Source organism: Bos grunniens, chromosome 10, assembly GCF_055505025.1.
Source record: "Bos grunniens cultivar Pamir isolate PY7600 chromosome 10, Bosgru_T2T1.0, whole genome shotgun sequence".
Taxonomy (NCBI): domain Eukaryota; kingdom Metazoa; phylum Chordata; class Mammalia; order Artiodactyla; family Bovidae; genus Bos; species Bos grunniens.
This window is the reverse complement of record NC_141174.1, coordinates 82,877,001-82,890,825: the sequence shown is the minus strand read 5'-3', so window position 1 is coordinate 82,890,825 and position 13,825 is coordinate 82,877,001. Positions and strand designations below refer to the sequence as shown.

General features: G+C 38.1%; 1 protein-coding gene across 39 annotated transcripts in view; it reads left to right on the top strand.

Annotated features, from left to right (window-relative positions):
• The first annotated feature begins 294 nt into the window (after window positions 1-294).
• The window catches only part of BBS4 (Bardet-Biedl syndrome 4), a 45,598-nt gene continuing 32,067 nt past the window's right edge, over window positions 295-13,825 (top strand). For 7 of the 39 annotated variants that reach the window (XM_086322650.1, XM_086322652.1, XM_086322628.1 and 4 more), the window contains exons 1-2: window positions 295-339; window positions 8,229-8,280. Coding sequence is in view for 9 of the 39 variants with exons in the window: in XM_086322628.1 (XP_086178754.1) it covers window positions 316-339; window positions 8,229-8,280 (76 nt within the window). In the remaining 30 variants the exon portion in view is untranslated. Of the gene's footprint in view, window positions 441-7,059; window positions 7,127-7,477; window positions 7,642-8,228; window positions 8,281-13,481; window positions 13,601-13,825 lie in introns of those variants that run through there. The other 32 variants (XM_086322660.1, XM_086322643.1, XM_086322657.1 and 29 more) reach the window with 12 other exon arrangements.

Below are 13,825 nucleotides of genomic sequence, written 5' to 3'. Positions count from 1 at the left end.
ACCCAGCGCTGTCGGGGTTTCTCAAGGAACGTCCACACAGGGGCGTGAAGGCGGTAGGGGCTGGCCAGGACGAAGACGACGACTGGCTGCGCATCGCCTCACTGGCTCCTTTAGAGCCAAGTGGACCGAACGGAAACGCTCGACCCGTTCCGACATTGTAGAAGATCCTCAACCTCCCAGGCAAACCCTTCTGCTCGGCGATCTACTTCTTTCCCTGTTCGGCCCCTCCCCTCTTCCCCAGTCCTACGAGTTCCGTTTGCCTGGTCGTCTGGGAAACCGTCAACTTCCGGCCTCGCAGCGGTGGGCGGAGCTAAGATGGCTGAAGAGAAACTGTCTGCGGTGAGCTTCGAGATTCTGTTTCGTGTGTGGGCCTCCGGCCGGGGTTGCGGTTGGGCAGGGTCGGGCCGGGTCGGGCCGGGCTGAGCAGAGCGGAGAGGCGGGTAGGCGGGTAGCCGGGTGGCCTGTGTCCCACGTAGCGGCCGCTGGAGAAATGCGGGGCTGGGCCGGACCACCTCGGGTCGGGCCGGGTGACGCGGTCGGGTTCCGGGGAACTGCTCGGCCTGGGTCCCGGCTGAGATCTTTCCAGTTACTGGGCTTGTGCTAGGACTGGGGTTGCTCTTGGAGTGCTCCGGACAGAGAAGTGAGGTTTTCATCAGAAAAGGCTTTTTTACTCGCCCCATGCTTTCTGTCTTACGAGGTTAGGGAAGGAAGCACTCTCACCTGTGCAGACATTTCCTGTTAATCTCTGGATTAGGCAGTGAGGCAAATCCTGAAAGCTTTCTAGTGCGTGTGGGTCGGGACCGTGGTTTGGCAAATATAGGAATTCAGCTGGTCTGAGTTAAGCGTTGATTAAATTCCACGAAACTGCTAATACAGAGTAACTCAGTTGAATTCAGGATGACCCAGTAGTAGTTATTTTGGAGGCGTAAATTCACAATTGGCTCTAATTTCTATCGAGTTCCAAGTGTGAAGCTTTGTTTCCCTTGTTTTAATGTTAAATTTCCAAGCATGTTCTGCGGATTTGTTAAAATGACTTATTTGTTGTTATTTTAGTGGCTAAGTCGTGTCCAACTTTTTTGTGACCCCACCCGGAATTTATTGTCCTTTTAAAAAATATAGGAGGCAAAATAGCAGTCTTTGACAGACTGTTTTATGCCTTAGTTTTGGCTGCTGAGGAGCACGGCCAGTAATACCTGTCGGGGGTTTGTTTGTTTTCTAGTCTGTCTTAAGAGAAATCACATTATTTTAGTATAATGAGAAAACTCTGTATACAAACCATGAGGCCCAAAGCAATTTATTAAGCTACGAATTAAAAACAAAATTAAAAGCGTTATTAATGTTCTTAGAATTTAGACATTGAAAACATGATAACTTAAGCTGCATAATCTTAAGTGTAAGGTATACAGGGCAACATGACATTGCTGCAAATATAGCTTATTCTTCAGTGCTCATTGTAGGTGTGGGTCGGTATTCATGAACAGAATATGAGTGTGATGGCAGAATTGTCCTATACTTTTGAATCCCTGGTAGTGTATTAAAGAGAATGGTTTATTTTGATATGATTTAGCACTTTGGCTGCAAGTTAATCATTTTCATTATTATCAAATTTATTGCTAGCAGTGTTACATTTATAATAACTCATCTTTCAGGTTAGGGCTGAATGGAAATTTGAATTTCTCCCCTTTTTGGAAATTATATGGCATCTTGTAATAGAATTAAAAGGACCTAGCCATGCCACCGGAGAAGGCAGTGGCACCCCACTCCAGTACTTTTTGCCTGGAAAATCCCATGGACGGAGGAGCCTGGTAGGCTGCAGTCCATGGGGTCGCTCGAGTTGGACACGACTGAGCTACTTCACTTTGCATTCTTCACTTTCATGTACTGGAGAAGGAAATGGCAACCCACTCCAGTGTTCTTGCCTGGAAAATCCCAGGGACGGGGAAGCCTGGTGGGCTGCTGTCTATGGGGTCGCACAGAGTCGGACACGACTGAAGCGACTTAGCAGCAGCAGCAGCAGCAGCCATGCCGCTCCACCTGTATCGTATTGAAATAAAAGCAAACCGTAAGCACCTGGTCCACTGGTGTTCCTTGCAGTACTGTTTATAGTGGCAAAAAGCTGGAAACAGTGAATTCCCATTAGCAGGGTAATGGATGACTTCTGATATTCCCATACCAAGGAATATTATGCAGCCATTAAAAAGAATGTCCGAACTATATATTGTTGATGTGGAGGGATTTCTGTGGTGTACATTTAAGTAAAAACTAGTTGTGGAGTGGGGTGTTAAAGAAAATTCAGAGTAAATTTTAAAAATTATATTGGGTTTATTCAGTGATATAGCATCCAGTCTAGGAGACAGAAAGGAGCTCTGAGGAGCTGTACAAAATAAAATACTTATAGGCAAAAGGGAGCAGGAACAAGGAAGTTATAGACAAAAGGAGGGTTGGTTATGGCAAGGTGCACTTTCCTTCAGGGGATGGCAGAGGTCTGTCAGTTATAGTATACAACTAGTGCTGATCAGAGGACCCCTGATTGATTTAAGATTCCATTTCTGGGAGAGCTGAAACTAAGCTTCGATATGGTGACTTGGGGCTTAGCAAACAAACATGAATCCATGTTGGGCCTGTTGTTAACAGGGATATTTTGTGTGATGTTAATTTGTGATGCAAAGGAAAAACGTGTAGATCTGTAGATATGCGTTTATAGAGGAGGAAAGAAGACGAAAAGACTTAAAATTCAGAATTTTGAACACATTTGTAAGGAAAAATCTAAGAATTCTACAGCAAAGACCTTGAGGCTAGGAGACATCCCAGCAAAATGAAGTATGACTAGTCCAGTGTGGGACACAGAGAAATTCTAATATGCTACTGAAACTACTGAGGATTATTACTTGTTCCTTAGGAGAACTGGGGACTGATATTTCTGTCTTATTTAAGAATATATAATAGTTTAGAGAGCTTAACGAAACAAGTGAATAACTGGTTTCCTTGCTTTATACCTAAAAACATTTTTATAACTCCCTAATTCCTGTTTTTTTTTTTTTTTTGGTGTGTTTGTGTAAATACCCATCATTCTTCCTGTAAATTACAAGATTAAACCTTTCAGAACAGAAAGCAAGAATTACTAGTTGCTACTACTTGCTCAAATATAGTGCATAGCATATATCATCTAACATGAATGTTAGATGAATAAATAATCATAGAGCTACTTAAAGATGAAGAAGGAATCAAAAAAAAGTAAGGAACTTACTATATATCTCCCAGTTATGAATGAGATTGAATGGGCTAAGAGAATCCTTTGTATCGCAGAATGTCCTGGAAGATCTTTTGAGAAAGAGACTCCTCAAAAAATTGTAATTTATTTTAATTCTACTTTGTGCAGAAAGAAGCACTGCTGATTCATGAAAGGGCTTTCTGACTATTTAAGACTCTCTAATTAATATGTTCCCCAAAGTTAAAAAAGTCCCATTTAGATAAAAAAAATTTGGGGTTCTTTAGCCAGCTTTGTTGAGGTATAATACACATACCATAAAATTTACCTATTTTAAGTGTACAGTTTGATCAGTTTTAGTAAATTTATATAGTTGCACAGCTGTCACTACCATTCACTTATGTCCATCTCTCAAGAAAGTTCCCTTAAGACCTAACTACAGGTATACTCCTAACGCCAGCACATGGCTAATCTGCTTTCTGTCTGCACAGTTTTGCTTTTTCTACAGTTTCATGTAATGGAATCACTTAGCATGTATTTTGAGGTTCATTCATATTGTATGTAATAACAGTAAAAGTTTGTAACTTTTTATTTCTAAGCAGAATTGATGGATATTTAGATTGTTTCCTGTTTTTGGCTATTTGAATAATGTCACTATGACTATTGGCATACAAGTCTTGGCGTGCCGTGTTTTCATTTCTCTAGGAGAGTAATTGCTATGTTATTTGGTAAGCTTATGCTTTAAAAAGAAACAAAACCTAAAACTGTTTCCTTAAGTGGCTAAACTATACTATTTAACATTTCTATGAGCAGTGTATGAGGAATTCAGTTTTTTCACATCCTTGCTAACACTTGGTATTGTCAACCTTTTTGAATTTAGCTCATCTAGTGGGTGTGTAGTAGTGGTTATTGTGATTTTAATTTGTATTTCCCTAATGAATAATGGTATTGAATACTTTTTTATGTGCTTATTCATCCATATCTTTTTTAAGTGTCTCTACAAGTCTTTTGCCCATTTAAAAATGGATTGTTTCGTTTATTAGTTAAGAGTTCTATGTTTGTTCTATCAAGATAATAAAATAACTAAAAGAACATTATAAATTCTTTTTTATTTTGAGGTCTTTTTGGTTGGTCTGAAAGAATAAAAGGTTATTAAAAGTTTTAAAGAGCAGTGCTATTCATCTTTGAATACAGTGGGGATTGGGGCACTTATTGTCTGCACAGTTGAAAATCTAAGTCTAATTTACAGTGGCCCTGTCTATCCCTAGCTCCCTTGCATCTGTAGATTTAACCAGTCTTGGGATATGTTTATATTTTTACTACTGAAATAGACTCAAAATTTTTACTAAAAATATTCTATATAAATATTAAGTATTTAATATATAAATTATACACAAGTTTAAATATTTAATATTTTTACTATTGAAAAAAATCTGTATATAAGTGGACCCTCAGAATTCAAACCCTTGTTGTTTAAATGTCAACTCTATAATGAAAACTTATACTTCACATGTTAAGAAATGAGTCATTAAAAACTTACCTAAATGTCTCTTTCCTGCTGCATTTTCCTCTTTTTTTTTTTTTTTTACCAGAAATGATCTCATTCCTTAATTTTATGTTATTCTTTGGTTTTAAGTATAGCTTTTATCATACTTAATATCTTTAAATAATATATTGATTTTTTAAAAAAATTAATGTTTCTTCATTTTTTAAAGCTATGAGGTATCTTCTTACAGGGAAATGCTACAATTTGTCCATTCTGTTAGATAGAGATTTGGGTTATTTCTGATTTTTTTCACCTTTATTGAGGTATAATTGACAAATAAAATTTTTACGTATTTATAATATACAACGTGATGATTTCATATACACACACACACAGTGAAAGCATTCTCATCATTGAGTTAATTAACACACCCATCACCTGTTTTGTGTATGAGGACAGTTAAATTCTATTCTCTTGGCAAATTTCAGTTATTCAGTACAGTGTTATTAAATATAGTCACCATGTTATGCATTAGATCCTTAGACCATATTCATCCTATAACACCTGGCAAGCACTTTTTTCTGTTTCTGTGAGTTCAGTGTTTTGTTTTTTTTTCCCTTCTGGTTTTTAATTAAAAGAAAAAAAAAATGCTGCTGTGAACAGGGCCAGGACTAGGGCAAGGCAACTTAAGTACTAAGGATGCAAAATTTATTAGTATCTCAGACCTGGCTATGAACACTTTTATATATGTCTCCTGATGTAAGAGTTTCCCCCAGAGTATTCCTAGAAATGGATTGATTGCTGGTTTATGGGCTACATCCATCTTTAACTTTATAGCTTATGGGAAATTTTGAGATGATTGTAGCTATTGATGCTTGTACCACCAGTTCTCATTGCTCACATCCGTGTTATATTTACAGCTTTAAATTCTGTCAACATGGTGGATATGAAATCTTAAACGAGAGTAATTTACATTTCCCTGATTAGTATTAGTATTGTTGGTTGTCTCCATTTCCTTTTCTCTGCAATGCCTAGGTCTTGTGTTTTATTTAATTTTCTACCTCAATATTTGTTTTTCTTACTGACTTGTAATACCTACAGTTACTGCCTGTTACTTGTCTTTTTTGGCTTTGTTTTGTATTGCATATATCTTCCCTCAGTCTTCATTCTTTGCTTCCTTTTTGGAACAGAAGCTATTATTTTTTGGCTGTGCTGTGCAGCTCAAGAGGTCTTATTTAGTTCCCTGACTGGGGCTGAACCTGAGGCCTCAGCACTGAAATCACCAAGTCCTAACCACTGGACTACCAGAGAAGTCCCCAGAAGTTATTCATTGCAATGTCGTTGAATGTTTATGTCTTTTCTTAATTGATTTATGCTTTTATATCTTGTTGAAGACTTCCCTACCCTATGTATTTTTTTTAAAGGCTTTAAAATTTGCCCTTTCCACATTAGTTTTCAATCTGTTTTGTTTTCGTTTTCCTAATGAAGCTTTTTTCTTGAAGTCTCTTTTGTCTAAATGTTAATATTGCTACTTTCTCTTTTTGCTTCTGTATTTTTGGCGTATGTGTTCTCCCTTTTACTTTGTTTTCCTTTGCCCTTTTGTTTTAGATGTTTCTTTATACAAAATAGCGTATATCTAGATTAAAAAAAAAACAATTCTGGCAATCTGTCTTTTAACTAGAGAATTTCATTTTTTTCTCTATTCTGACTTTCATCTTCCTTAACAAAGTACTCAGATTTTTTAAATAATATATATTTAACTTAAAGTTCATATTTAAACCTGAATAATATAGGGATCATCAAATGTTTTATTACCCATTGCTTTCTGCCAATTATGCCATTGTTCAGTTTTTTTAGTTTTTGTATATCTCAGTTCAGCCCCACAAATTATACTTTTTGTTTGTTTTATGCAGTAAGTAGATGCTTATACTTCCATATTTTACCAGTTCCTTTAGTTGTTCTACTCCTTGCTTCTGAGATTATTTTCCTTTTTCCTAATGTATGTTCATTAACAATTTATTTAGGCATTATAAAAACTTAAATTTTGTCTGAAAGACTTAAATTTTGCTGTTCTTGAATGTTAGTTTTGATTGGTGTAAAAGTTCAGGTTGGGAGTTGAGAAACTGTTTTTTAGGGGGCCAGTTGTAAATATTTTGAGCTTCAGGGGCCATATATTCTCTGTCACAAGTAAGTCAATTATGCACTTATAGTGGAGATCATTCATAGGGAATATGTAAACATGTGAGTGTAACTGTTCTGATAACATTTTGGTTGTAGACACTGAAATTTGAATTTTATATAATTTTCATGTGTTCTAAAATATTAAAATTGTTTTTAATATGAAAAATGTAAAAATCATTCTTAGCTTGCAGGCCATATAGCAATAGGCTGGATTTGACCTGTGAGCCATAGTTTGCTGATCTCATGTCTAGGTTAGTATTCACTTTACTTAGTACTTTACTCTTGGGTAAGGTACTAATTCTAATTATTCTTATAATGTCAATGATATCTTCTGTTTTTAATTGTTGAGAAGTCACCTGTCAGTCTAATTGTCGTTTTGTTGCTGATAATCTGGTGATACGTTTTTTCCTTTGGCTGGTTTTAAGAACTTATTGTCATTGGCGAGGTCCTATGATGTATCTAAGTGTGGATTTATTTTCATTTAACTTGGTTAGAATTGGTTGAGCATCCAGAATCTAAAGATTCGCATGTCTCATTACTTCTGGAAATTTTCAGCCATTATTTTTGCTTATGTACAACATGCATGCATGCTGTCGTTTCAGTCATGTCCGACTCCGTGCGACCCTCTGAACTGCAGCCTGCCAGGCTCCTCTGTCCGTGGGATTCTCCAGCCAAGAATACTGGAGTGGGTGGCCATGGCCTCCTGCAGGGATTCTTCCTAACCCAGATTGAGCCTGCATCTCTTACTTATACCTTGCATCAGCAGGCAGGTTCTTTACCGCTAGTGCCACTCGGGAAGCTTCTTACACACAACATGGGAGGCAGATTAAAAAAAAAAATTCATTTGAAGATTTTCTGCCAAGTTATAGTATAAAATAGTGTGTCTATGATATTAAATAATGGCTTTGTAAAAATACTCCATCCTAGAATTGAGTGCTTGATCATCTCTGTGTAGATGACTTTATAGGCTTCCTCTTATCAAAATTGTGATTTTTTTGGTTTTGGTGCAAATCAGTATAGCATTGAGTGTAATACTAATATGTTTTATAATACTAATATGTCTAAGAACTTAACACATTTATTTGTATACTTTATATCATGCATTACAGTTCTGTATAATAAATGCACATTGTAAGTATATACAATAAATATGCATTATGCATTATTAATAATTGGGACAGCAAAAGTGCAACTTGACATTTGGTTTTTAAACCATATTCAAAATAATTCTTTGTACTTTTATGCAGTTAATAGATTACTTGCATGATTGGAGAGCTGATGATTTTTATTTGAATGCTTCTTTAAGCTAGCAAGATTTATGGTGGTACTTTAACATAGGCTTCTTCATTTCAGAGAACTCAGCTTCCTGTGTCTGCTGAATCTCAAAAACCCGTGCTGAAAAAAGGTCTGTATATAATTTCATTGCGTCTGTATATTTGCACAGATTTTTCTGTCTTATTGATTCTATTCTGCCATATCTAGCTTTCATTTTGTGAAGTTGTTAGATATTAGGGGATTGATTTTACCTAAAAGTATGTTTAAATGGGGTTTTATTTTAATATATAAATGTGTACTAACTTTCTACTTGTGGAAAAACCACTATAAAGTTCCTGTAGTATAGATCAGGCCTCAAATAATCTCATGTATATGTGTGTTGAATAAGTGTGAGGTTTTATAAAAAGTCTGGGAAGCCTAACTTGGTGAGGACTCAGCGCTTTCACTGCCAGGGGCCCAGGTTAGATCCCTGATCGGGGTAAGATGCTGTGAGATGCAGCAAAAAATAAAATTAATTAATAAAAAAAATAAAATCCAATAGAGGTACGTACTGTATAGAGGAATAAGATTTCTTCATTTGTTAACCTAGGAAATCTTAGGAGGGTTTGCATCCCGTTTGTCAGTGACTATACTGGCTCTTCCTCCATGTTCACCCAGTTTTAAAGGACTGGGTGTCTTATCTACTTCCTAGGCCTTAGACTATACCTGAACTTTTTGTTTAGCAGGAGAGACCATCTGTTTTATTGTTTATTCATTTATTTATTATCTGCTAGATGAGGAAACATGGAAGGGGTATGCGTTGCCCAGGGTCTTGTGTGTTGCTCTTGTTTGCATACCCGAGTTACAGTCGCCAGGCTATATGCCGTTTTGCAGCATGCGTTCTCCTGTTGTTTGCTCAGAGTTTTCATTTTGTTAATAAAGTGTTTACTTGGGGCATTTCTGTTTCTGTTATTCTTTGAAATTATAATACAAGTTGTTGGAAAATACTAACTTTCAGGAATTTATTTTCAAAGGGTTTTTTTTTTTTTTTGGAAAACAGTTTTCACTGAAAGAACAGTACATCTACAATGTAGATTATTTGTGAAATTTAGATGAATTCTGCCAATGTCTAACATCATTGCTAATTTTTTTTTTATATTTGTGTGTATTTATTTGGCTGGACTGGGTCTTAGTTGTGGCATGCAGGATCTATAGTTCTGGCATGTGGGATCCAGTTCCCTGACCGGGGATCAAAGGGCCCCTGCATTTGGGAGCAGGGAATCTTACCCACTGGACCACCAGGAAAGTCCCCACTGCTAATATTTTAAACACCATTTCTGGACATGAGCATCTTCTTGCTGTGATATCTGTTCATTTAATCAGTAGGGTGATTTGGGACTTGTGCTATTGTAATCATCCCTCCAGTATTCTTTCCATACTTCCTCCAGGGTCATGTCGTGTGGTTCAGTTGACTTCCAGTCCAGGAAAATTGTAATTAGTACACACCAATCAAGAATTGGCCCATGCCCAATTGAGGCTAATGAGATGAAAAGTTTATAGCTATTGGGAAAGGGACATATTGACAAGTATGCTAAAAAATTAAGCAGTGCCATAGTGCCCTTTGGGAGAAGGCAATGGCACCCCACTCCAGTACTGTTGCCCGGAAAATCCCATGGACGGAGGAGCCTGGTAGGCTGCAGTCCATGGGGTCACTAAGAGTTAGACATGACTGAGCGACTTCACTTTCACTTTTCACTTTCATGCATTGGAGAAGGAAATGGCAACCCACTCCAGTGTTCTTGCCTGGAGAATCCCATGGACGGAGAAGCCTGGTGGGCTGCAGTCCATGGGGTCGCACAGAGTCGGACACGACTGAAGTGACTTGGCAGCAGCATAGTGCCCTTTCCAATCAGTTCTTCCTCCCTTCCCCACTGCAGAGCAACCACTTTCTGGTTTCTGGTATTAAAGTTTAGTTTTTCCTGTTCTTGAACCCCTCATACCTGTGAGTACTTAGCAGGTTCCAAGACCAGTGAGTGATAGGTATTTGGAATGCACAGATAAATAGGGCATGGATTCTGCCCTCAGGGAATTGACAGTCTTCAGGGCATAGGGAATATAAGCAAATAATTAAAGTGCAGTGTGTATTCCCTAGGCCCATCCTTCTGAAGGTTAAACATATCCAGTTTCAGCTCTTCCATGTGGGAGTTTAGAACTCTTTTGCCATTATTGCTTTGGCTCTATAGTGAAATTTGTTGGCCATCTTGGAAGTAGAGCGTTTAGAACTAAATAGAATATTCCAGGTATGATGTGAACAGGGCCAAGTGAAATGTCTGGAAGATAAAATCTGTTGATTTGGATCTTTCTGTTAATCAGCTAAGATTGCTTTGCCTTTGGGCAACCATTTTACACATTTGCAATACCATTGTATTGCATAGTGTCAGAGGTGTGATTCATATATAAATATAGTTCAATTCAGTTCAGTTCAGTCACTCAGTCGTGTCTGACTCTTTGCAACCCCATGAACTGCCGCACGCCAGGCCTCCCTGTCCATCACCAACTCCTGGAGTCCACCCAAACCCATGTCCATTGAGTTGATGATGCCATCCAACCATCTCATCCTCTGTCGTCCCCTTCTCCTCCTGCCCTCAGTCTTTCCCAGCATCAGGGTCTTTTCCAGTGAGTCAGCTCTTCACATCAGGTGGTCAAAGTATTGGCGTTTCAGCTTCAACATTAGTCCTTCCAATGAACTCCCAGGACTGATCTCCTTTAGGATGGACTGGTTGGATCTCCTTGCAGTCCAAGGGACTCTCGAGAGTCTTCTCCAACACCACAGTTCAAAAGCATAAATTCTTCGGCGCTCAGCTTTCTTTATAGTCCAACTCTCATATCCATACATGACTACTGGAAAAACCATAGCCTTGACTAGATGGACCTTTGTTGGCAAAGTGATCATAACTTTCCTTCCAAGGAGTAAGCATCTTTTAATTTCTAATGAGAAAATCAGCATAAGCTTATAGAAATTTGGAAAACATAGGGAAGTATAAAGAAAACAGGGGAAAAAATCAGCCCTAAGGATTAGTGAACTTTGACAAATTAAAAATCAGGGTAGTATTTTGAACAGAAAGCTTCCATATTTCACTGTGCAATCTTTAGATGTCTCACAGATGGCCAGCAGGCACATGTTAAGATGCTCCTAATTACTAATTATTAGAGAAATGCAAATCAAAACTATGAGGTACTGCCTCACACTGATCAGAGTCTTCATCATTAAAAAGCCTACAAATAGTAAATCCTGGAGAGAGAGTGGAGAAAAGGGAGCCCTCTTACACTGTTGGTGGGAATGTAAATTGGTGCAGCCACTATGGAATACAGTATGGAGGTTCCTCAAAAAAACTAAAAATGGAGTTGCCATATAATCAAGCAGTTCCATTCCTGGGCATATACATAGACAAAACTCTTAATTCAAAAAGATACATGCTTCCCTGTGTTCATAGCAGCACTATTTACCAAGCCAAGACATGTAACAAACCTAAATGTTATTGACAGATGACTGAATAAAGATGTTGTGTGTGTGTGTGTACATATATATATGTACACACACACAGAAAATTACCAGCCATTAAAAAGAATGAGATAATGCAGCAACATGGGTGGACCTAGAGATTGTCATACTAAACGAAGTAAGTCAGGAAGAGAAAGACTAACACCATATGATATCACACATGTGAAATCTAAAATATGGCACGAATGGATGTGTCTATGAAACAGAAGCGTACTCACAGACACAGAACAGACTTGTGGTTGCCAAGGGGCAGGGAAGTGAGGGAGGGAAGTATTGGGCATTGGAATAAGCAGATGCAGACTACAATATACAGGATGGATAGACAACAAGGCTCTACTGTATAGCACAGGGAACTAGATTCAGTATGCTATGATAAAGGTTTATAGTATATTGAAAATCTAGTATTTTGTTGAAATAGTATGTAACATAGTATATGAAATGGTATATATTTAGCATATGAAGCAGTATATATCATAGCATATTGAAAATCTAGTATAAAAAAAATCATAGTACTTTGTTCAAAATCATGGTAACGGTTTATCACAGTATATTGATTTAGTTCCCTGCGCTATACAGTAGAACCCTGTTTATCCATCCTGTATATAATAGTTTGCATCTGCTAGTTCCAGACTCCCAATACTTCCCTCCCTCACTTCCCTGCCCCTTGGCAACCACAAGTCTGTTCTCTGTGTCTGTGAGAGCACTTCCCTGGTGGCTCAGCTGGTAAAGAATCTGCCTGCAATGTGGGAGACCTGGGTTCAATCCCTGGGTTGGAAAGATTCCCTGGAGAAGGGAATGGCTACCTGCTCCAGTATTCTGGCCTGGAGAATTCCATGGACTGTGTAGTCTATGGGGTTGCAAAGAATCGGACATAACTGAGCAACTTTCACTAAGGTTTCACGTGATAAACCATTATGGAAAAGAATATGAAAAAGAATAGATAGATATAGATGAGTCACTTTGCTGTATAGCAGAAATTAACATTGTAAATCAACTATACTTCAATAAGAGGCTTTCCACATGGCACAGTGGTAAAGAATCCACCTGCCAGTGCAGGAGATGCAGGATAAGTGGATTTGATCCCCAGGTGAGGAAGATCCCTTGGAGTAGGAACTGGGAACCCACTCCAGTATTCTTGCCTGGAAAATGCAACCATGAGGTTGCAAAGAATCAGACATGACAGCACACACACATACTTCAATAAAATTGTAAAAATCCTAAATATCTTTTTAATCTCTAGATTTTCTCAATCTTGATACTATTGACTTTTTGGTCAAGATAATTGTTTCTTGGGGGAGCTGTCCTGCATATTGCAAGATGGCCACTGCATTCTTTATCTCTACTTAGTAGATGTTAGTAGCACCCAGTTGTGACAACCGGAAATGTCTCCAGATAGTTCCAAATGTTCCCTAGGGTACAGAATTGCTCCTGATTGAGAACCACTGCTGTAGTTAAAGAGTATGATACTTCAGTAGAAGGTAGACTGTAGGAAGTTGGTAAGTTTATCATGGGGACTTCACACATAAGTTGAAATAACAGGCAGAGAGACTTTATTTGAACAAGCAGCAGCCATGGCATTTTAACCAAGAAGTTCTGAGTCTGGGTTTGGATGTTGTCTCCCACACCCTTCCCTCCTCAGCTTGAGAGGCCAATATCCTAGCTTGACTCCAGTCTTAAGGGTAGTGAGTGCCAGCTCACTGGAGGGGATAAACAACTTTTTATTTGGGATTCTTGTCTAAATATATTAGGACTTTTTCAACAACAAGCAACTTATTTGGAATTGTTTACAGAACTACTTGATGGTTCTGAGAAAAAGTATCCTACGTGGGGCTACTTACATCCTCTTCATTTTCCTCCCATGATACGACCTCAGATAACTCAGAAAACTTTCTTCTGGCTTTCAGTTGAGGTGAGTTAACTGATTTACTTCATGGGCTTATTTGCTTCCTTAAAGGAGTCTTCACTGAAGACCTTACTCATTTTGGAGTGGCTGCATAGGCTAGGATGAATTTAATTTACAATCTGAGACAATCTATTTACTATGTGAGAAACTTGGTCTCAGCTTGTGGTTTGCTTTTAAAGTATTTTTTAATAAACGAAGTTTTAAGAAATTGTGGCAAAACACACATAACAT